The 24908-nt window shown below is 33.0% G+C and overlaps 3 protein-coding genes and 1 long non-coding RNA gene across 6 annotated transcripts; all 4 read right to left on the bottom strand.

The window, feature by feature from the left end:
* Positions 1–608: 608 nt before the first annotated feature.
* On the bottom strand, positions 609–2384 carry LOC142537438 (uncharacterized). Its single transcript, XM_075642955.1, has 3 exons — positions 2240–2384; positions 934–2138; positions 609–686 (listed from the first exon to the last, which is right to left on the bottom strand). Exons 1-3 carry the CDS (start codon positions 2382–2384, stop codon positions 609–611), a joined length of 1428 nt encoding a protein of 475 aa, XP_075499070.1.
* An 845-nt stretch (positions 2385–3229) lies between these two features.
* LOC142537359 (uncharacterized) lies at positions 3230–4089 on the bottom strand. The gene is made up of 3 exons (XR_012818530.1): positions 3823–4089; positions 3435–3594; positions 3230–3339 (listed from the first exon to the last, which is right to left on the bottom strand). It is a non-coding gene; the product is annotated as an uncharacterized LOC142537359 (long non-coding RNA).
* Positions 4090–15365: 11276 nt separating this feature from the next.
* LOC142528967 (eukaryotic translation initiation factor 5A) lies at positions 15366–19552 on the bottom strand. 3 transcript variants are annotated; one of them, XM_075634301.1, is made up of 6 exons: positions 19359–19552; positions 17464–17586; positions 17289–17345; positions 16581–16655; positions 16369–16473; positions 15366–15646 (listed from the first exon to the last, which is right to left on the bottom strand). In XM_075634301.1, the coding sequence occupies exons 1-5, from the start codon at positions 19479–19481 to the stop codon at positions 16369–16371; spliced, it is 483 nt and encodes a 160-aa protein (XP_075490416.1). In that variant the 5' UTR covers positions 19482–19552; the 3' UTR covers positions 15366–15646. The 3 variants fall into 3 exon arrangements, with proteins under 3 accessions (XP_075490416.1, XP_075490406.1, XP_075490397.1); XM_075634291.1 differs by lacking the exon at positions 15366–15646 and adding an exon at positions 15736–15939; XM_075634282.1 differs by lacking the exon at positions 15366–15646 and adding an exon at positions 15736–15978.
* Positions 19553–20363: 811 nt separating this feature from the next.
* On the bottom strand, positions 20364–23213 carry LOC142528982 (putative purine permease 5). Its single transcript, XM_075634314.1, has 2 exons — positions 22947–23213; positions 20364–21619 (listed from the first exon to the last, which is right to left on the bottom strand). Exons 1-2 carry the CDS (start codon positions 22969–22971, stop codon positions 20571–20573), a joined length of 1074 nt encoding a protein of 357 aa, XP_075490429.1. The 5' UTR covers positions 22972–23213; the 3' UTR covers positions 20364–20570.
* Between the last annotated feature and the right edge of the window lie 1695 nt (positions 23214–24908).

Consider the following 24908-nt stretch of genomic DNA (forward strand, 5'->3'; position numbering starts at 1 on the left):
TTAACCTGTAAAGCAATTGAATTTGGATAACTATAATGATACTGTTAATGAATGGCAAATGCAATTTTTTTTTCTAGTTTTCTGCTATGGTCCCATTATCTGGCTAGCAAAGCTACTGGATTGCATTTGAACCTTCAAATCATGGCAACCAATGTGGGAAAAGTTTATATACCAATACAGTATGATAAAAGTGAGCAGTCAATACCCATATGGGAAAAGTTTATATACCATGGAGGCTGCTCTTATCTGCATTTAGAAACCAAAATTGGACTCTAAATCTGGGAAAAAGAGAAAGCATTCAAGCGAGGAACAAGATGATAAAAGTGAGCAGTCAATACCTATGTTCCACTGAAAAGCCGAACACCAGAATCTCAGAAATAGAAAAAAATTCACCAACAGTTGAGGATCAAGATTTCACCACACCCCAATTACAAAAGTACCAACTTTTCCTCATATCAACATAACAGTAACAATGACAGAGGTAGACTTGTTAATGAAAGTAAGACTACTACCGAAAAACATGGACGCCAAAAAAGAAAATACAAATCCCAGCCACAAAATCACTTGTTCCTGCTAGATCCTTGAGACGAGGTAGACTTCATGGGCGATCATAGTTGTGAGACAGTTGTGAAGTTGACGTCGTCTTTTACAAAAGCAGGTTTGTTGATATTCACCGGTCGATTACCCTATAAAAAAACATACATTTATTGCCTATTACTGAAGAAATATTATACAAATATACATAACAAATAATTTACATTTATCAATGATATTAAACTTAAGCTTACTTGAATATGAACACCAACTTCTTGTGGTCTTCTCACATGTATTTTTATAGGTACACATATAAGAATTTTCGTAAACAACACAAAAACAATGAAATAAACCAAATATGTTTACATGTAGTTTTTTTTTTCTTATTTTTTGTGTCACGGTCTCTTGTTGGATGTCTTCATTCCCCTTACAAGTCCTTTGATTATGTCCTGATCCACCACATAATTTGCACTTATTGAACTTTTTCACACCTTTCAACTTATTTCGAGAAGAAGGGGGAGGTTCATCTGGTTCTCTTCTTCGCATTTTCGCCGGTCTTCCAAGTTTCTGTTTGTGAATTGGAGGCAATGGAGGAGGAAAATTACATTCAGGCCACAAACATGGACCATTGGTAGGCATTATGGACATTGCATAACATCTTTTATAGGTCTCGATCAGGTAATACGAATGGACATACATTTCTGGATCCTCTTTTTTGCACCAAATGGTGCATACAGCGTGCTTGCAAGGAATGCCAGTCAAATCATATCTCCTACAACTGCATGACCCAATCGACAGGTCAACTGAATGTTGATCACGTATATCATCTGATCTTGATATCTGGTAATGCATCTCATCGGACTTCATTGGGAAATACCTGACAGCCTCCATATAGATCTTTGCCAACACATCTTTGATGTTTGGACAAATTCGACCCTTCCATTTTTTTACCTTCTCTCTATTAACTTGAAATCTGGCCATGAAAAGATTCCGTAGTGTTTCAAACATATCTATCATTGGCTTCTCCCTGGCATCTAATATAATGCTGTTAAAAGTTTCACACATGTTGTTCAATAAGGTGTCAGATTTAGGGGAGGTGCTGAAATATGCTCTAGACCATTGATTTTCATGCTTCTTAGCAAGCCATTCATATGCATTTTCATCAATAACTTTCATCTCATTCATTTGAACTCGAAATTCTTCAATTCTTGTCGCTTTTGCGGCAGCCCAAAAGGTGATCTTAACATCCAAACTCTTGAATCCAGCACGTTTCATGTTGCTGTGTAAGTGTCGGACACAAAATCTATGCTCCGCATCAGGAAATAAAGATTCAAGTGCTGGAATCAAACCTTTTTGCTTATCTGACATAAATGTAAAGTCATATTGAACACCACTAATCCCAAGGTCTTCATCTAAGAGCCGGAGAAACCATGTCCAACTATCTTTTGTTTCACGTTCAACCAACGCATAACATATTGGGAATATGTTGTTATTCGGATCTAAACCCACAGCCACTAGCAATTGTCCACCATGTTGTTCTTTTAAGAAGCATACATCAACATCAATGACACGACGACATGCATCCTTAAATCCTTGCTTACACGCTGAAAAACAAACGTATAATCTTTGGAACCTTGGCCCTTCTTCGTCTTCTGTCAACTTCAAAACTATTGTAGCTCGAGAATCTGATCTTTATGTTCAGCACAATATCTCCTTATTTGACGATATTGCTCCTGTGCAGTCCCTTGCACCAGCATTAGTGCTTTTCTCTTAGCTACATAAGCTACCTTCCTCGAAATGTTTACATTCAATGTCCTCCAAATCTCTTGCTTAAACTCATCGGTTCCCATTTTAGGATTTGCGGCAATTATCCTGGAAAAAGTCTTTGCCAACCACGTTGAGTTGATGCTCTTGTTGCTAATTCTCGAAAACATTTATTATGCTTGTCATCAAAAGTTCTTATTTGCCAACAACTGTCATTAGTCATCTTTGCAACATGAATAATCCAGCGGCAATCATCATTGTTGCACTTCGCCCAAAGACGAATATTATCATTCTTTACAAAATTCACTGTCATTCCTCTTCTAATGCAGTGAGTTTGAATCGCAAATTTCGCTTCTTTCTTTGAGCAAAAAATCATACCAAGCTTCAAGTCCGTGTTTTCAGATTCTCTCTTCGGATCAAACTTTGGATAATTTTTTGCTTCCTCATCATCAGACTCATGAATACTATCCAAATCTTCATTGTCTACGCAAACATCTTCTTCGTCGCCATCATCATCCTCCAGCTCATGCACCACTAATTGCAGATTATCTGCATTTTCTCTCTCAACAGAAAACGTATTCTTTCCCTTCGTAAATTGAATTTCATGGTCAATGAATGCATCGAACAACATATCATCCATGACAACATCTTCATCGATGTCAAAAAATTCTCCTACAGCTTCAACTCCACTTTGTTCTTTTGGACCATCAATTGAATAGGCATCTAAGTGTTTCATATAAATTTCTACCTCATAGTTTGTTGGAATATTCTTTCTAACTTCCAACACATGTGAATCATTTTGTAGATATCTCCTTTTATTTAGCGTATTCCCGATCTTGTGCCAAAACATAATAGCATCTTTATTTTTGAATCCAAGATCATCTGCAAACCCCCACAATTTAACCATTGCTAGCTTATCAAGATCAAAAAAGTCGAAATATTCAAAACTTCCCCCAATGTATTCATCGTGTTCGCCTTTAGATTTAAACCTTCCACTGTAATGCATTTTAATATTAATCAGATCTGGTTTTCCAAGTAAACCTACAGAGAACAAGACGGAAAAAACAATATAATTATTCACTGAAAAATGAATGATACAAAATTAAGTAAAATAAAGTGAAAATATAATAAATTACCATAATTTGGAGTAATCTCGATTGTCGAATTACTACGTTTAGCCATTACTTATCAACCTTGAGGTGACGACATATAGAGAAAGTCAATGGCTGATGAAGGAGAGAGTGAGGATGGGGATGAAGACTTCCTTCGACTAGAAATCCTCATCAAGCATCTTAACTGTGAAAATCAAAAATTTTAACAATTAAAATAATCTGGAAAGAAAAGCATTGGGGGAAGAAATACAAATGCTATTATATTTCTAAGAATTCACGATATCAAAATTTCAAGAATTACGGTAATTCCATTCAACTTACAGTCAAACTAATAACTCTATCACTGGTTTCACAAAACTTCGAATTTACGTGAAAATAAAGAAATTGTTTCCATGAGAAATTGCGAACATACCTTGCGTGGCTAACTTGATGACAGAGAGAGATGGAGAGATGGAGGAGGTTGGGGATTTTTAGAGCGTAGAGTGAGGATGAGTTTTTTGGGGATTTTTCAATTTTCAATTTGATTTACAAATCACTCTACTTTGTTTAGTTTGACAGCAAACTAACGGAGAAATAGGATTGGGACAACTTTGGCAACTTCTGGGACTAAATTGGCACATTAAATTCGTTTAGGGCTACATCGGGAACTACCCCAAACAATTGGGACTGAACCGAGAATTTAGCCTCATATTCTCGAGTTACTGAGAAGATTAATTGAGTTAATTAATTTTGCATGACTTTTGGTATGCATTTTGGGGCTTATAAATAGTGTATTCATTTCCTCATTACAAATACATGAAAATCTTATCTCTTTCAAGCATCTTCTTGCATCATATTGTTAGCTTTTCATTTGGCATCCGTTAAATCTCGGTGATAAAATGAATCTACGTTTTGAGTTCGTCGTAGTAGTGCCTCGTGCTGAATTAATGCTAGTTGTTCCGTTGTATCCTGGGAAACAGACGTCCAAGACGATCCTCGAATCATATACAGGAGGGGACGAATCTGTTTTAAGGACGTTATATTTCGTACAAACCTCGGTTTGGTTTACTTTAAGCTTTGCTCTACTATATTTTTTCACCATTTAGTTCACTGGTTTTTTACGGAATTTTACTATACTTTATCCTTCGATATATTATGCAACAAACTTAAAACATATACTTATTACGTGCTTACTTTCAGATATGGCTTTCCACATCATTTAAATAATCAGATATTTAAAACTTAAAACAGATACTCAAACGTGTTGAGGGAAACTGGTTATGTTGTCCCTCACGCCACTGTGACGCCTCAACTTGCCCCACGTGCTGCTGTTGTTACTGTGCCGGCTACTCACAACGAAAAACCTGAGAAATTCATTGGTGTGGACTTCAAAAGATGGCATCATAAGATGTTCTACTTGACGATGCTGAACCTGGCCAGATTCCTCTTTGAGGATGTTCCTAAACTCAAAGAGGGTGAGGGAGATGTTGAATCTGTCAGTGCAGTGGAGGCGTAGAATTATTCTGATTTCTTGTACCGAAACTATGTACTGAACAGATTGACTAATTCGCTCTACAATGTGTTTTGCGAAAAGAAAACGGCTAAAGAGCTGTGAAAATCCCTTGACAGAAAGTAAAAAACGAGGAGGACGGGGCCAAGAAGTTTCTCGTACACGTTAATTATGATACAATTCATAGACTAATTAACATGAAAAGCATTCATGCATTCCAAATTGATAAAGACCACAAATGTGAAACTTGTGTTGAGGAAAAACTAAAAAGATTAATCTTTTCGAACAATTGAAAGAAATAGCGAACCACTTGATCTAATTCACAATGATGTATGTGATTTAAAAGGTGTGCAAACACGTGGTGAAAATAAATACTTTATCATTTTTGTTGACGATAGCAAGAAATTTTTTTATGCGTATCTTCTTAAAATTAAGGATGAAGCAATTGAAAAATTTGTTCACTTGAAAACCAACTTAACAAGAAAATTAAGATGCTAAGAAGTTATAGTTGAGGTGAATATGAATCACCATTTGCTGAGTTTTCTGCTCAACATGGCATCAAACATGAAAGAATCGCACCTTACTCACCGCACCTTACTCACCTCAGCAAAATGGCATTGCAGAGAGAAAAAATCACACATTGAAAGAAATGATGAATGCATCGTTATTAAATTCTGGTTTACCTCAGAACATATGGGGGAAGCTATTCTAACAGCAAATTATCTTTTAAATAAGGTGCCTCGAAAGAAATAAGATAAAAGTCCATAGGAGTTATGGAAAGGTAGAAGTCATTCCTACTAATACTAGCAACTGTAGGATGTCTTGCCAAGGTAGATGTACCAACTCTAAAGAAAGTAAAGATAAGACCCAAAATTGTTGATCGCATTTACGTTGGATATGCTCAAAACAGTAGCTTGTATCATTTTCTTGTACATGAATCTCAAATACCTGATATTCACTAGAATACGATAATGGAATCAAGAAATGCTCCATTCTTTGAATACATGTTTCCTTGAAATTCTAAGGAAGAACCAAGTTCATCCAAAATATTATATGAGACAATTGAAAAAGAACATAAACTTAACCAAGATATTGAACCTAGACGTACCAAAAGAGCTAGGACTGAGAAATCGTTTGGTCCGGATTTCATCATTTTCATGATGGAAAGTGAATCTCAAAACTTCAAGGAAGCAATGAGTTCATCTGAGGGACCTCTATGGAAAGAGGCTATCAATTTCGAAATGGAATCCATTTTACAAAACCATACATGGGACTTAGTGAATCTTCCTCCGGGAAACAAACCAGTAGACTGTAAATGGATTTTCTAATAGAAAATGAAATCAGATGGAACCATAGATAATTATAAAGCCAGATTGGTAATTAAAGGTTATCATCAACGTGAAAAGGTTATTACTTTGACACATATTCTCCTGTATCGAGAATAACATATATTCGTGTGATACTTGCGATTGTCGCCTTGCGAAATCTGGAAGTACACCAAATGGACGTAGACAACTTTTCTAAATGAAGATATAGAAGAAGAAATTTACATAGAACAACCCGATGGATTTTCTGCAACTGGGCAAGAAAATAAGGTTTGTAAACTGGTGAAGTCTTTGTATGAACTTAAAACAAGCACCAAAACAATGACACGAAAAATTTGATAAAGCCATGATAGAAAGTTGATTTAAATTTGGTAATGTGACAAACGTGTATACATAAAGTACACTGAAAATGGATATGTCATTTTATGTCTTTACGTAGATGACATACTTATCATTTGTGGTAATGATAAGAAGATTAAATCCACCAAGAAGTTATTAAACTCAAAATTTGACATGAAATATTTGGGCTTAGCCGATGTGATTCTTGGAATTAAAATTCATAGAACATCCAAATGCCTGGTCCTGAGTCAGTCACATTATGTTGACAAAATACTTTGAGAAATTCAATAAAGATGACTTTGAATTAGCTAGAACCCAATAGATACCAATCAGCATCTATCAAAGAATCAAGGTGAAAGTATATCTCAATTAGAATATTCTCGAGTCATTGGAACTTAATGAGTTGTACAAGACCGGACTTAGCTTAAGCAAATTGAGTAGATGCCCAAGTAACCCAAGAGTTGAACCTTGGAAAGAAATTATCAGATTGCTAAGGTATTTAAGTTACACTCCTGACCCTGGACTGCACCATACAAAGATATATCACTGTTATTGAAGGATATAATGATGCTAACTGGATATCTGATATGAAAAACTCAAAATCTAAAAATGGATTTATATTCACTTTAGGAGGTGCAGTAATTTCATGGAAATATTCTAAACAGACTGTAATAGCGAGATCAACGATGGAATCTGAGTTTATAGCTCTCGACAAATGTGTTGAAGAGACTGAATGGCTCCATCAATTCTTAGAAGATGTTCCAGGATAGGAAAAACATGTGCCGTCTATATACATACATTGTGATAGACAATCTGCAATTGGAATGACACAAAATAATTTGTATAATGGTAAGTCTAGGCATATACATCGTAGATATAATACCATTAGACAACTACTCACAACTGCAGTTATCTATGTTGACTATGTAAAGTCAAAGGATAATATAGCGGATCCGCTAACGAATGAATTAAACAGAGAGTTAGTTGCGAAATCATCAAGGGGAATGAGGCTCAAGCCTATAGAATAAATTGGTGCAAAGGAAAACCCAACCTACACTAAGTGGATATCCCAAGAACTAGGTTCAATGGGACAATCTAATCGCACTGATTTGGTATATCACTGTGGGGGTTATCCCTAGTCCATTTCTATTATGAAACAATGAATGTTGATGATAAGCGTACGACTTTTAATGATTATGATGAGAAGAATATATAATCACCTATGTGAGAGAGAAGTGGGGCCGCTTCGAAAGAATTATTAGGCTCAATTCTAGACCCTCTCGTAGAACCAGACGTGTGTTCATGGCCGAAACGAACACGATCATGATAACTGAATAGTATCAAGGAGAGTCTCGTGTGAAGTATATCTTAGTTTACATAAACGGAAGAACAGTTCAAGGACATCATGTCTACTGGTCAGCTAGTAAAGCAAATATATTCCACAAGGAAAGGTTCAAAGGGTAACATTTACCTATCCTATGCAGGATTCAACTGTAAAACTTTGTCACCAATATTTGTATCAATTTTCATTCATGTAGGGGATTGTTGGAAATTTGAATCAAATTTAGAGTTTGAATAAAAATTATGTCTCATGAATGTAGGTATATCTTTTGACTCTCCACATTTTGGAGTTAGTTGTGGCTTATTATTGTAGAAGTGTCTTTTGAATTTCACATTCTTGAGTTAATTGAAGACTTTTGGCTCTTCATATTCTTGAGTTAATGAGAAGATTAATTGAGTTAATTAATCTTGCATGACTCTTGGTGTGTATTTTGGGGCATATAAATAATGTGTTCATTTTCTCATTTCAAATACATTAAAATCTTATCTCTTTCAAGCTTTCTCTTGCATTTTATAATGTTAGCTTTCTATTTGGCCTCCGTTAAATTTCGGTGATAAAGTGAATATACGTTTTCAGTTCACCGTAGTAGTACCTCGTGCTAAGTCAATGTTGGTTTTTCCTTTATATCTTGAGAAACAGACGTCCAAGATGATCCTCGAAGCACATACAGAAGAGGATGAATATGTTTTAAAGACAATGTACTTCGTACAGGCCTCGGTTCGTTTTTTTTAAGCTTTGCTCTACTATTTTTCTTCACTATTTAGTTCACTAATTTTTTACGAAAGTTTAATATATTTTATGGTTTGATATACTGTGCAACAAAATCAAATTACTGCATCGGGGCATGTTACCTTTGCAGGCATTCTCGTGTGATTTGGATGTGTACCACCCAATTTATGTACCAATCATTACCACACACACACAAATAAATATACATACTTGAGATGTATTTATATTTAGATTTATGTTTATTTTCAAATAAATTTAAAAAGTTATTGAAAATACTCTTGAGAAGATTTTTGAATTGGTAGAGTACGTAAACAATTGACCAATTGTTAGAAATTCGATTCCTCATATCAACATTTTATCGGATAAGAACTCTGTCGCACAGGGTTTGCTAAACACGACTTACCTGATTAGATTGGTTTGCATGCTATTAAATTAGTTCGGAGGTTTACCCAATGTACTTCGAATAACAACGACTGTGAGTTTCATTGTCATAAAAAGTATTGAAAAAGGAAATTTACAGTGAATTTTTATTTTATCTTTATTTACTGAATATTTTAATATGATTTTTTTAAAAAAAATTAGTTAATATTTAATAATGAATGTATATTAGTAAAGAAATAAAAAATAATAATAGAAATATACTTGAGACTAAGAAAGTATATATCATTGTACAAAGTTTGGCGTTCTCATATATAAACTCAAATGCCACCAACTAAGTGGGCCGCACATGGTGTCTGTTATATGAGATCGTCTCACATTCACATGTCAAATATATGATATAGATTTTCAATTCAATTCGATTCGATTCAATTTATGAGAAAAAATTATGTTTTATGTTAAAAGTATTACTTCTCATGATATGTATAGATCGAGTCGACCCATCTCATTGATATAGATCGATGAGATTGTCTTAAAAGAGACTTACTATTGATTCAAACAATAACCAATTTTTTTTCATTTTAGTTAACATATTATTCTTCACTAATTATTACTTGGGGCATCAGCATTATAGAATTTTTATTTTTTAACGAAATATATATCATATTTTAATTAGGTCTATACATGACTTTTTACAATTACATAAGCTCTATACATAAAAAAAATTCTACGACTTGATTCACTTTTAGGAGTCTTTCCACATGCAAAAACTTGTGTAAACGATCTCACGAGTCATATTTTGTGAGACGGATCTCTTATTTGGATCATCCGAAAAAGTTATTATTTTTTATAATAAGAGTATTATTATTTATTGTGAATATCGTCGGTAGGATTGACCCGTCTCACATAAAGATTCGTGAAACTGTCTCACAATAGATATGCTTCTTTCAACAAAAGCTACGTGCTCGAAAAGCTCTCCAATTTGTCAGAATAAATTTCTTCAAAGCCAAACTCTGTCTCACGCAATTCTTTTTTCACCTAGTGTTTGATTTCGCCTCTTAAGCAAACTTGTGGACGGGGATGATTATATATTTGATATTATAATTTGTAATTTTTTTTATATGTTAACAATGAATTTGGTTTTTTAATTACATAACTTGTATATTTTTTTATTTTTGGTTAAATGTGAATTTGCATTTTTAGTCATGTAATTTTTGTTTTTTTTTCATTTTTTGTATGTTTTTGTCGACGTAGACGATGACATGAATTTTTAGACGAAAACTTCAAAATGTGTCGTTATTTTATTATAATATTATTTCAAAAGAAAATCGACGGACTCCGGTTTTTTTTAAAAAAAAGACAAAAATAAAATACACGTGCAAGTTATAAAAAATACAAATTCTTATTATCAAGATCAAAAATTTAAAAAAACATCCAAATTGCATACCGAAAGTGGATTTTTTTTTAAAAAAAAAAGAAGCAATAAGAACAAAAAAAATAATGAAAGAAAGATATTTACAACGTTAACGTCTCTATTAAACGAGAGAAAAATAAATAATTTTTATTTCTTTTTATCAAAAACGTAAATTTTGAAAGGTATATATCACAGACATTCCGTACACCCCCTACCAAAAAACAATTGATGCGGGCCCCATTTCTGACCAATGACAAACGGCAATTGGAAATGGCTATGGCCCACCGAAACCACAACTTTGTTAACCGAAGCGAGTGTTTCAACCTGGTCATCCGGGTTATGAAAATCGTCCGGCGTAGCATAGATTTTACCGATTTTCTGTTTCGTCGCGATTTCTCACCGACTGAAAAATGGCGATGACCTATCGGTAATGTCAAAATATCGATATTTGATTTACAGATTTGCTATTTTTTTTCGAAGTTGCAGACATTCATATGGATCTAAACCGAAGACTTCGAAAAAGTAATCAACAATTATATTAGCACCTCAGTGCCATTTTAAGCTAGGATTTTATTTAATGGTCAGCTACATTAAAAATATAATACAAACTCAGTGATTTTTGCTTACGTTTGGGAATATAGAAAGAGTCAAATTGTTACTTTGGAAGATAAAAAAAAATGATAGTATATCAATAGGTTATGAAGATTTATTGTCAGAAACACAAACTTGAAGAAGAATGGAGAAAAGTTTTATTTTTTTCTTAATTGAATGAGTGATTCGAATGACGTTCAAATTTCAGAAACGTCTTTATTATATATTTTTGAATAAAAAATTTAGAAAATAAATAATTTATTTTGAATATACAAAAGTTGATATCCATGATCCTACTTTTTTTTAATGAATAAATACATTTAAAAAATAAATAAGTTTGCACAAGTAAGTTAGGTTTCCCCCGGAGAAAACAAAAAAACCCTAACACAAGAAGCGAAAGGAGGGGGAGGGGGAGGGGGAGGGGGAGGGGGGGTGTGTCGGGGTCATACTCCTGTGCCATCACATGCTAATAAAACAAGACAAATAACAACCAGAAACATCAACAAAAAACCACATGAGCTAGTTATATATATTGCAAAATAAATATCTTGATTTTCCTTACAATATGCTCGGGACAAGGTTATTCATCTATTATCATAATTTTATTTACACTATCAATCTATATTATCTCTACACAAAACCACATGTAAGACGTATATTTTATTTAGATCACCTATTAAAAAATATTATTTTTATTGTAAATATGGGTAAGGTTGCCCTGTCTCACGAATAAATATTCGTGAGACTGTTCATAAATGACGTACTCTTATTTATTAATTGTGAGGAGCTTAGAGTAACTGAATTTGATATTATTATATGTTTTTTAATAAACCAAAAATACATATTTTTCCAAAATATAAAAAAAAACATTAGCTAATAAACAAGTCATAAATCATATTTAAGTGAAATTAAATCTTATATATACATATCATAATTGTTAATTAAATGAGGAGAGTGGATCTGCATATTTTGGTAAAAGAGTTCACAAAATTGGCAGATGTCAATAATTGATCAGTATAAATTTTGATCTTCAACATTTTAAATTTTTATATATGAACAAGATTTGTACCATCGGTACATCGACGCTGTTTTATTGTTGATCGAGGTTATAATGAGTTCACACTTATTTATTTAGTAAATTTAAAAGGTAATAATTAAATAATAATGTTAGTAGCGATGACTACTATATGTACATGATTCTCATAGAATATTTTAGAGGGCTCTAGAATTAGTTAATTAATTGATTAACAATTAATTAAAAAAATTAAATAATGGTTCCTTAATTTTACATATATGCCTATACATATTGTACATATGAGCTGGACTGATGTGATCAGAAATTAAAGCTTATAAATATTTAATTGAAGGTCATATGAAATAACAAATTTTACACAGATTATACAGAAAATTTTGTCCCATTCTCTTTTCAAAAATTCAGCCGCCCTATTTTCACAAGGAAAATTCACAGCCACTTCCATAGCCATATCGCCTCCGGATTTCTGGAATTCAGGAGATCCAATCTCGACGCAAAGTTCGTTTAGATCTCTATAATGCGATCTAAGCGAGAAATTCAGTCTCCGATCGTGTACTTGATTAGGCGATCAAAATAGCAAAATCTGTCCGTAGAGAATTACAAGAAGCTCTATATCTGCTTAAAAACTGAAATTGTCGGAGTCATCATCAAATACGCAAAGGTAAAAAGATCTAAACATCCTATGAATGTGTTAAAACATACGACGCCCCACGAATTTTTCGAATGTCAAAATTAAAAATTTTAAACTTTCATTGCAACTTAAATGCGAGAAAACGATATCCCACACAACTAGCTTTAGTGTTGTCATTGTATTTTTTTGAAAAGTTGACAAGTATCTCTCTTTTCAAATTATAAAACACTAATTTCTATTTAATAAATTAAACTATCTATTTTATTTAGTTTGTATTTAATTTATAACAAATGTATCATAATAAAATATTTTTTAATCATTATCTATAATTTTTAATTTTTAAATAATCACATCTCCCATATCATAAAATTATGATAAAATAATGATTTTAAAGTCGTAAAATTTAGAATAATCTTTACATATTTATAAAAAAAATTATTTAACACAAAATTTTTAATATGTATTAATTCATATAGTGTAGTATATAGAAAAACTGAAATATGACAATTAATAATTGGAAAAAAAAGGGAAAAACAAGATTGTATATGATTATATATTTCCACAGTTAAATCACAAAGTTGCAAAGAATTTAAAGCAATGAGTGAAAGATATTCCTTTTAAAACCCGACCAATGATCAGGCTCCTTAGTTGTTTCACCAATGATTCCACTAATTTAATGAAAAGAAATGAGTTCATAACTAATTCCACAATAATTAATGATGCGATCCGGGTGAAATGAGTGAGCAGGGTCGGGTGTTCCACCGGATCTGCTATCAAAATGATAAAGGAAATAAGAGCAATGTAGATATCTGAACCAGAAGCTTCTTTCCCGAGCGGAGAGGATTTACTGCACTCAATAAGGTAACCACGTGAATGGACGCCGGAGGGGTGTCCGGCGTAGCCACTCCGATGCTTAAGTCAGTGAATGATTCAAACCAAGAACCAATGTAACCAAGTGATGGTTGTGATATTGGTGTGAATGAATGAATGTAAATGTAAAAGGTGAACCTGGTATTTATAGTAAGAGAAGTAATGATGACCTCGTTCTCCGTGCTACATACTAATTATAGTAGGACGGCTGAGCACACTCTATATTCTGACATATCAAATCTCATACTAGTCACATCCAACTCATCTGATTTTGTACAACCCATCGGCCTGGTGTCAGAGATGGACAGTCGCCCACATCCTATTATGCCAGTATACTCGAGTGCGGTGCTCATATCGAGGTTGCCCGGGTAGAAAGTTCCTGGGAGCTTGTACGAGAGCCCGGGCGTCCGGTGGCCCGGGGAGTTGAGCCTGAGCTTGCACCTGCTCGGTCTTCAGAAGAATCCATCATTCATAATGACTCTGATTTGGGAATCCATTTGTTATCTCGGGTAATCCATGACCCGGGTCTTTACGGGGGTATCAATTACATTTTTATATTGAGTTATTTGAAGACAACTTTGTCTAAATTGTAATCAGCAAGAAATTCCCTTTTTCTTCTGGAGTGCCAACGCTAAAATCATCATACGGGCAGGAACCTTCAGTTGATGTCTCTTTGTCAAACGTAAGTTTTGTCGAAACCTAGCTAGTGGAATTGTATTCCCCACCACGTAGTTCCATCGATCATACCCTACATTTTGTTAATATTGATATACTTTGCATGCTTTTCTATTTGTGATGGTTAACTTTCAATTTTAGTTGGTATCTTTCTTTATCTACAATTTTGGTATTTTTTATGCGACGCCGATGAGATCCTGACATGACACTCACGTAGGTACCCCACTCTAGCCCCATCTATTTTTTAAAAAAAGTTAGTATTTTTAAATTTTAAATTTTTTTCAGCCCATATTAAAAATAGAACAAATTTTTTTATCAGTTTTATCTTTTTATTTTTTTTAGTCTCGTGTTTAAAAATTTAAAATAAAATAACTCTCACAAATCATAATTCATTAATGTGCATTGATTTGTTTATTGTCGTATGTTCTGAAATTATGCAACTTTGAGATAAAAATTCAACCACTCAAAAATTATATTGAATATTTAGTTGTGATTATTTGAGTTGCAATAATATTGTATTATGATGTATATGAATTTTGGAGTTTGAATTTTTATCCTAAAAGTCTATTGTTGCAGATTTTTGAATAATAATCAATTGGTTGAAATGTTTAATGATTATTGATGTGCAATTATTATTTAGTTTTTTTTTTTTTTGAATTTTCAATTTTTAATAACCTAAAATTGTATTAGTTTGAAATTTGAAAAATAATTATTTGTTGTAAAATTTTGGTAATATTAAATTTTTCTAGTTAAGTAACTCAAGGAATAAAAAAAATAAAAACTGTCAAGTTATTTTTAAACCAAAAGAGCATATATCAACAATAATGGGTTAGAATATGTAATAATTTTTCTTACATAAAATTTGGTCTTTGGTTAGAATATTATAAAAATTTCAAGAAACATGTCATATTGATTAGAAGGAAAAAAATCGTGAAAGGGACGGCTTCAAACATGGATGACAGCCGATGCAATTGGGAAATGAAGAATTTTCCAAGTAAAGGGAAAACATGGAACGTGAGAATTAATTGTTGCAAAATTAGATAATCAATTTTACCATATTATACACTAGGAAATTGCGTTGCTTTAGTTAATTAGAGACAATCTACAACGATTATTTCTGGAATTTCATCTTGTTACACCAAAAACAAAATCTTTGTAGGTGGCGTCGGGGTAGTTCAATGTGGCTCATCCGACACCGAAATCGACATATAACAAGATAATACATACAGCTGCGAAGGTTTTTCCTTGCATACTAGTATACCCTTTGAAGTTTACATGAATGTCCTCTATCGACGGGTTTAGAATATTATTTGATCAAAGAGTCACCGAGCTTTGCAAATGAAAGTGGTTTAGGAGTCACCGTGAATCTGTTTTAACATTCAACATAACAGAGACGTAGGCACCAAGGCTTGTGTGATGTCTAAAAATACGGAAGACAGAATTTAGCAACGGAAACAAGTGAAATTTTTAGATATTTCCATGCGAAGTCTTTCTGAATATCACACCATGAAATTGAACTAGCGGGCATTAGAAAGTTCTGAATGCTCTATGTTTCTTCTTGATGGACCAGTCCCCTCCCATACTGGTGTAAAACAACCAAGCAACAAAGAACATACTGTTCATAATAAGTGCATGCAAGCAACCTGCATTCCGTGCAGACGTTCCATGTACTGATTCTGCAATATGACTAAAAGCTAATCTTCCAGGTAATCCCTAACTCAAGCAACAGTGAATTATGAAGCAGGGGCAAACCTAGCAGAGAGAATGCAGAGGCAGCTCACTCAAAGATAAAAATAAATCCAAATTTCTCTGGAAAATTTGAACCTAAGAATGAACGAAAAAGATTGCATCTCCATCTTGACCGCAGTAAAACTGCTTTTATCAAATATATGTTAGAAAAAATCAACCATGCAATCTACGCTAGAATAGAGTCATAAATATAACAAAAACAATTAGCAAAAGCCGTGGTCTTGTGTATAAATGTATTGTGTCAAAAATCTAGCTAATTTCTCCAGAGTAATATGTGACTTAGTTTAAAAAAAGGTTTCACAAACGGAAATCCAAATAAAACACACAATTTATCATTCCATGACAACTGTATTTTCAGGAGTTTTGCAGATATTGCAAGGACAAGCAACATACTTAATTCTTGGGACCAATGTCTTTCAGGGCACAGATCTGCTCTTCTCCCATTGCCGACATTACAGACACCACGAGGTCCTTTCCTTCCTCGAACCCACTTTTGATCTGCAAAAACATAACCCAAAAATTAGAAACTTGTACATAAAAGTCGTGCTGCAGTTGCAGTTTAGTCGATAACCAAAGAAAGAGTTTACTAACTATACTATGCTCACCTGGCCAAGAAGATTTTCATCGGTAGGAAGTTTCAAATCATCTTTGGTGTTACCAGTTTCAGTCAGAAGGGAGACCTACAGCAAACAGAGATTCGATTGGAAAAGTTCATAACATGGCTAAAAAGGCAATGCTTGAAAAATTCTTAAAAATATTCGATCTTTTTCAAAAATACTACTATTATGTCATAATCTTAAACTTCAAAAACATTTTCAGAAAACAAACTCCAAAAACACCAAAAATAAAACCAAACGCTGCCTTTATTTTCATCTACTTTCTATCTCTCCAACATAGTCACGAGTCATTGCTTCAAAATTTCAAATTTAATTTTTTTATCTCTATCCAGAACTACTCTATAATTCTACTACAATTTAACTCAATCACATTTTAAAATTTTAAACCGCCTCATATATTATTAGAACCACTAAATATTTTTAAAGTAACAACGACATTGGAACAAGTTCTCAGAGAAAATTCTCTTTCAGAACATAAAACAAAACATATATTACATTCTATAACAAAATCTTACAAATTAATTTAACCATAACCAAGCAAATACCAAATTGTTTTGTATGCAGATACAGTTATTTAAAGTGACAACGTCATCAGAACAAATTCTTCAAAATATTACAGTTTTTATGGAACAAAGAAGCATTCAACTGTGAAAATTAATAACAAAAATACTAATTGCATAATGAAAGGTAACTTACAAAACCATCTTCAGATATGTCAATCAGCTGATAATCAGTACGATTAACATGAGGCACCTATGAGAACATTGCCAAACAACATTAGCCATACCTTGTTTATAAGAGAATATAAATGGCAGGTGCTTTTAAAAAAAATTGGGCAATGAATTGACAAGAAGAGAATGTGGCGTGTTACATCGCAGTTGTGAGAAGACGGAACAATATCTTCAAGCTTCTTCCCGTTAAATATGTCAATGGCCACGAAGTGGCACTTGGCATGCCCGTGCTTGCCAGTTTTTGAGGTGGAGACTTCAACAACCTATTCAAGTACAAAGGACAAAAGTAACATGAAAATAACAAGGTATTCTGAGAAAACTGATCCAACAGAAGAACAAGTTCATGGGAAATCAACCAGCTGGTTTTAAGAAAAATAATGTAGAAGGATGACAAAAATTCAAAAACAAGCAATATGCTGCAATTCATAATTATACGGCCATAAGCTAGAAATTGTAAAATTTACTTAAGATTCAAAAGGTGACATATCTGTTCAAATGTAAAAATCAAGAAGATGACATCTATCACTGGAAAACTTTGTTATAACAGATGTATATGACTTAAGGTCCTATAAACTAACTTTATCCATGTGTATATCGTTTTTTTGGGACCCAGATCTCACAAAACAATGTAAATGAACAACACAAATGAAATGATATTTTTCTGATCATAATACACTGTACTCAAATAATTATCTATAAAACTCACACCATGTTTTTCCTAGATCACTGGATGAATATATCAAGTTAATTTTAAGGTTTCTATTTCCGTGTGATGACTTTTCAAGACCATTTATGTATTGAGTGATTTGTCAATCGAAGTTATCGAACTAATTATTTTTCATTATCATTTTCCAATTGAAGGTGATTCCATGATGGCCAGTGAGCAGCAAATTTTTCTTAAGTCATTGGAGTTCCAACTTATGAATGCTAACGGACCAAACACACCAGTGTACATAAGGTAACTTTCCCCAGCCAAAAGTGTGATGACTGATAAGACAAGGTAGTACTAATTCTCCAATCTAGTAAATTTGAAAGAAAAAATCGGTCCTAAAATAATACATATGGGAATCCAAGGGAAGATTCCTCATGCTACATTGAGACATAGTATACATGCACACAGAAGAGGGTTCAAATAGAAGAATAAGATGCTTGAAAGAAAAATATATCAGACATAGATAGAGAGGTTGGAATATCTCGAACGAACCGCACTCCTTCGTTTACGTCAGGAGTCCATAGAACCCTATCCAAGTAAACAAGAGCATCTCTGGACTAGAATGAACGATTTCAAAGACTTTATAAGGACGAAAAATAACTTATTACTATGTTTTGGTAGCCACCCATATAGTATCCATCAACACGATTTGTAAAAAGCTAAATAAGAAAGAATCAGACAACTATATGAGGTTGTGTGCACGTGTATAACTGCTTATAAATTAACGTTAAAGGGATTCTTGATCCTCATGCGATTTGATATTAAAGTATTATGTTTTCATATTAGGCTGCCAAGCACAAAGCAGAAATGAGTTTCTACACAAGCTACAGAGGAATTTAGCTAATAGAAATTAGCAGATGTACTTGGGGGCCAAACAATAAAAAATTTAACAAAAAATTCGAACTTTTTTCGACAAAGGACAAATTGTCTGCTTCTCCTGTTTGTGGGAGATGGTAAATATGTGAGTCGCAAATGAAAACAAAATCTGAAAAAATAATCCAAAGAGCCTGCCTCACCAGAACTAAGTGGGAAAAAGCTGCCAATTCAACGTAAACAATAAATTGACAAATTACGAATAAAAAACACAAATAGATTCAAATAAGACAATAGACAAAACAGATGGAACGCAAAATCTAACCACAATCACAACTAATAAAACTGAAGAACGTATATCTTTCCTATCAGAAGCCTTAAAGATCTGCAGAAATCTACACAAACCCATTTCAAAATCTTAGGATAAAATCCGTAAACAATCGAAAATCATTTAATATATGCGTCCAATCCATCAAAAACAGAAAACTGAAGAAGAAGGGAGCATCTGACCTTGCAAGGCCTGGATTTGATGACTATGTAGCCATTCTTGCGGATAGTCCCAGCTTGCTGAGGGTAAGTTTTGGAGGCACCTGCGTCCGCCTTCGATTCGAAGTGATGCTCCTCGTCCGACATCTCTTCTCCGTCGTGTCAGCAAAGAATATTGGACGATATTTTTAATAAATAGATTTATTTTATTTTATTTTTCTTTTAAAAAAATTCGAATGTTTTCTACTTTTCCTTTTCTAAAAAATACATATTATTGAACATATATATATAGATTTTACTATTCACAAAATTAAATGAATTCATCGAAATACCAAGAGATTGTTCGCAATCATTATAAAATTTTATTTTTGATTTTAAAATTTAAAAAAGCATTTTGTGTGTTTAATAGAAATTCAAAAGTTTATTTATAAAATATGACTCATTTCTGATTTTCAATTTTACAATGTTATTTTCAAGAATAGGTCTCTTGTAAGACGATCTCACGAATCTTTATATGTGAGACGGCTCAACACTACCGACATTCACAATAAAAAGTAATATTCTTAGCATAAAAAAGTAATATTTTTTTATGGATGACCCAAATAAGAGATCTGTCTCACAAAATACGACATGTGAGACCATCTCACACAAGTTTTTGCATATTTTCAATTTTTTTGATTTTTTTTCCCATATGTTCATAATCTATAAATCTTTTGTAAACATTCTCCACATGAAGCTTAAAAGAAACTTAATTTATTTAAATTATATATAATATCTAAAATAAATACAGCCACGAAAAAGATTCTTACTTTAAAATATTGTCATTGATCTCATTCTTTGTTCATATTATTGTGAACAAAGAAATTTTAATACGAATACAATTTTATAAGCTATTTATCAATACATTTGTAAAAAATGACCTCATTACTAGTAATTTGAATTTTTAAAAATAAACCATTTTATATATGAATTACATAATTTATCAAATCGTTACACTTACAAATAGTAATATAGTAAATACACAATGTAAACTTCATACATTAATCGTTTATCTGATATCATATTAGATTCGAGATTCAATTATAACAAACATTTCCTTGACAGCTCTACCTCAAAACAGATGACATTTTTAATATAAAATGTGTCACTAACTTGACTCTAAACAAGGCCGAGACCCTAAAGGGCGACAACTCGATAGACATAAACAAGCAACTAGCCAAGAATCAAGATGAATCTTTACTTTTGAGGATAATTTCCATATATGTAAGAAGCAAATCCCCAGAAAGTGATCACTAAAGATAGAATCTTGAAACCACTCATCGGATCGTTTAAAAGAATGACAGCCGCAATGCTTGTAAGAGGCACCCTTATTGCATTGAGTACTCCAGCGAGCACAGTCGAAGCTAAGAACAGCACAGCAGTGGCTCCAAGAACCCCGAGCTGAAAAGTAATGACCCCCCATATAAGGACCGAGAGATATGAGCTTCTACCGCCTTTGAATGATCTTGCTTCAGATGCCATCGCTTGGAAATCCCTGTTTACTATGAGGCCAATTGTAGTGAACACGAAAGCAAAGAAAGAAACCATCACTTGCTGCTCGAGAACGACATGGAAGGATCTTCTCCCCAGCAATTTTATAAACACTAATTCTGATAGAGCGAATATCAACCCGTGCAAAGCAGATCCTAATATATTCCATATAAATCCCATTATATACTGACTCTTGGTAACGTTACCGTATATATCCGAATCTGAATCAAGTGCTATGATAACCATTGCAGCAGTAATGATAACAACAGCATTGATAGTCGAGGAATTGATTTTGTTCTTCACAAGCAGATATCCGAAGAGTGCAGAAAATATGAGGGATGTTGATCCAAGAAGAGAGGCAGTGGACGCAGGCAAGTAAGCGTACCCGTACGCGTACATGAGGTTATCAGCAGCACTCAAGAAACCCAAGACAACGTAAGATAAAGTAAATTTGAAGTCCAGAGGAGTGGGGAATACTCCTAAGACAAAATATGAAGGAATTAAAAACAATGCGGGAATTGGCCATCCAGCCACGGCTACCCAAGAAATTATCCATTTACTCTTCCCACCATCGGTGTAATAAACACGAGATAAAAGGGAAGAAGCAGGAAATGCCACAAGCATTGCTGCAGTGCTTAGAGCTAAAAGAATCCAATGCATGTTTGGTTTGCTTTTGTACATATCCCATGCCATGGCCCTAAAGGCACGAACCTCGTCGTTACATGATTTTTCAATTGGGATCTCCATTTCTTCCTCTGAATGGAAACGACAGTGAAAGTAAGCGAAGCATAAGACATCATTATACAGACAAAGGACAGACAGAATGAGCTTGCATTGAGCAAGAACAAAGAGAGAGAAAGACGGCAAAGGCAGACATCACACTTGAGAAACAACAACGGAAACACGATGCATCGAGTAATTACCAATGAATGAAGTCATGAAGCATGCCTTTTACCTTCAATGTCAAGTGTAATCCTGACACAAACTCCATGATAGTTCAATGCTATTATGCTACGTAATTTCAAATACAATAATGGAATATACTTTCAAACATAGAAAATCTTGCGGAAAACCAGTATTTTGATACTTGGAAGGAAAAATCATTTGGAGGTGCCACAATGTAAATTTGGAATAAAGGAGTTCGAATCACTTCACTAAAGAATAATTTCACACCAGAGTGGCCAAAATCTGATGATAGCTACGACTTACTTGTTCAGTCGGCTTTCAAGCAATCACATTGAAACTCAACCCAAGTGAACAAACGAATATAAGATAACATGATACAATAACCAGAAAGATTTATTTATTCAAAACAAAATTAAAGCCAGTAGAACACGATATAAATTGGCAACATTTCAGAAGGAAAAGAATGATTTAATGCCCTTTTGAATTCAGAACAATAAATCAAGAACGTGAGATCTGGCGTTGCTATATATCCCACACCAGTCACTCGAACAATTATGCAGGGGTACAAGCTTGAAAGGCTCTTCCATCTATATCAGGTTTTCTCAATGACAAGCCTGATGATATTTACCACTTTTACAATAATAAAAAAAAACATAGGGTTCCTTGTACTTCATTTTGATTTCAATATGATCCGCATCAAAATCCTTCTCAAAAAGCAAACTGAAATTAGATGCATATGCATTATCATCTTCTTGACTTTATCATGAAATTTCAATCAATAGCATCAAACTTCAATTAGACTATATCAGTCACCCAATGAAGTGGTGCAGTCAAACCCACTGATTCTCTCGAATCTAAAATATTGCTTGAACACGTGCTGTGCTGATAATTTGATAGTCAAAATTTTGCTCGGCCATGATAAAGATAGCAAAAAGTCCCAAAAAAAGCACAGAATACGACAGCACCAGCGTCAAGAAAATAGAAATTAAAACCCACAAATCGAGCATCAGAGTGCCCTAAACACTTGAATAAATTTTGCGTAGTACTTAATTAGATATTCTAAACACATAAAAAAAAACCCATTTTCGAACTCCTAACTAAGAGAATTTGAACCAAGAAATCATTTTTTCAACAAGCACAGACAGAAAAAATTCAGTAATTTCAACTGGGACCAACCAGACATGAGTAATGGCTGCTGCATCTATCCCAAACCTCGTTTCTTGAATCGATTGAAGCAAAATATCAATTTTCACCCCAAACTGAGCCGGTAAATGGTGCTTGAATGCCGGACCATGCAGGTTTCCTTCACTTGAAAAGACGAGAATATTTCTGCCAAGAAAACAAAAGAACATGAAAATAACATATACAAACCAGCGAAGGATATTAGTCAAATTATCAGATTCTTTATTTGTTCAACTGCGACAGATTCCATCGATCAAGAATCAAGACCACTAATCACACCATTTTTTTAATATAGCAAAATAAATTATCTACTTTTAATCAATCAAAAGTTGACTGAATTTCATATATTTATACTTTGTGTGTAGAGGTCAAGAAGAGATTCTTCAAATCATCATGGGAAAGATAACTCCTACAAGGTGGGAACAAAAGAAAACATAAGGATAAAAATTTCAAATTCCATATATTTTAATTTTTTTTAACAATTAGTGAGGACGAAGATGGAATCTGTGGAATTCTTTTTGTTTTTTTTAAAACGCAATCTTGAAGGAAACGATACGATTATTGTTTGTAAAGATTACAAAATGGTGCTAAACATGTGAAATTTTATTTTAAAAAATAAGTGATATGAATCTCGCATCGATAAACCACAAAAACTGAGAAATTAAATTAATAAATTGAAAGCAAAATTCATGAACAATAATCAAATTAATTTTATTCTTATGAACTAGAATAAACATATTTATAAGAATAAAATATGTATAAAACATGAAATAAATAATGAAAAATAGCTAAGATTTATGAAATTTGCATAAATTTTTTTAAGTAGGTCTCTTGTGAGATGGTCTCACGATTATTTATCTGTGAGACGGGTCAACCTTACCGATATTCACAATAAAAAGTAATACTCTTAATATGAAAAGTAATATTTTTTCATGAATGACCTAAATAAGAGATATGTCTTACAAAATACAGCTCGTGAGACCGTCTTACACAAGTTTTTGTCAATTTTTTTTTTTTTTTGTGATTTTGAGGAGTCGATCATTGAGTTGTGCAGATATTTCTTCTGATAATCATCTTCGCATTTGTTCCAGATTCCTTCAAGAGGTTAAGCTAATCTCCCACGATCATTGATCATATTTCAAATCTCATAACGTTCTACGTAAGTTTGACCAAGTTTCTCAAACCTCTCAATTCTTCACCTCATAGGCTTTAATATTTGAGCTTTGATTTCGGGCTACTTATTTAATTTTGAGTATAGCAATTACATTTTCAATTTGGTGAAGAATCAAAGAATAATATTTTTACTTGGCTGAAAATTAATAATAATTATAAAATGATTTGGTGACGTCGACAAACACCGACACACTTTTTTTTTTTACCTTTTCTTTTTTCGGAGGAAAGAACCTTGCGCTGGTCTGACACGTGAAAATTGCTATTGTGTGTGATAGTACAAAAAATTATTATAAAAAATGACTTAAATAGTATTTCCTTGACCACGTTTTACATGCACCAAGTAAAATATAAATTTTTTATTTAAAAAAATTTGAAAAAAGAACCAGAAAAAGTTCTATAGTTCCAATTAAGTATGTACAAATAAATTAAAGAATACGAGTTAAACAAAATATTATTTTATAATTTATTCTGCTTTATCAAGTATCATTGTCTTTTAGTTTATAATATGTTAGAATGAAAAACACTAACAATAATGATTTTTATGATAATTAAGATTGTTATAATTGTTTTTAAATTCAGACAGGCCGATTTGACCGAGAACCGGCCACAAATCTGATTCAGACCTAGTTTAGAATTTTGTTTTTACAGTCAAATCGTTTGTATTGGTCAAGATCCAAATCCGTCTAACCGATTCACCATTTTTAATATTTTTTTAGAATTTGATTATTTTATAAAAATTTATTTCTTAAATTTTATTTTTAGTTATATATATAATTATTTGGT

The sequence above is a fragment of the Primulina tabacum genome, chromosome 2, assembly GCF_025594145.1.
Source record: "Primulina tabacum isolate GXHZ01 chromosome 2, ASM2559414v2, whole genome shotgun sequence".
NCBI lineage: Eukaryota > Viridiplantae > Streptophyta > Magnoliopsida > Lamiales > Gesneriaceae > Primulina > Primulina tabacum.

What these genes read in the sequence shown, in the direction of transcription:
- LOC142528982 (XM_075634314.1), bottom strand. Translation starts at nt 22,971, where the DNA reads ATGCAGCAGCCATTACTCATGTCTG. An exon ending in GCAGCCATTACTCATGTCTG is followed by an intron (nt 21,620 to 22,946) that starts GTTGGTCCCAGT and finishes GTTTCCATTCAG; the next exon opens with AGGAAGAAATGGAGATCCCA.
- LOC142528967 (XM_075634301.1), bottom strand. Translation starts at nt 19,481, where the DNA reads ATGTCGGACGAGGAGCATCACTTCGAATCGAAGGCGGACGCAGGTGCC. An exon ending in CGTCTTCTCACAACTGCGAT is followed by an intron (nt 17,346 to 17,463) that starts GTAACACGCCAC and finishes ATGTTCTCATAG; the next exon opens with GTGCCTCATGTTAATCGTAC. An exon ending in ATGAAAATCTTCTTGGCCAG is followed by an intron (nt 16,474 to 16,580) that starts GTGAGCATAGTA and finishes ATGTTTTTGCAG; the next exon opens with ATCAAAAGTGGGTTCGAGGA.
- LOC142537438 (XM_075642955.1), bottom strand. Translation starts at nt 2,384, where the DNA reads ATGGGAACCGATGAGTTTAAGCAAGAGATTTGGAGGACATTGAATGTA. An exon ending in TCGTCAAATAAGGAGATATT is followed by an intron (nt 2,139 to 2,239) that starts GTGCTGAACATA and finishes TTTGTTTTTCAG; the next exon opens with CGTGTAAGCAAGGATTTAAG. An exon ending in AAGACATCCAACAAGAGACC is followed by an intron (nt 687 to 933) that starts GTGACACAAAAA and finishes GTTTTTTTATAG; the next exon opens with GGTAATCGACCGGTGAATAT.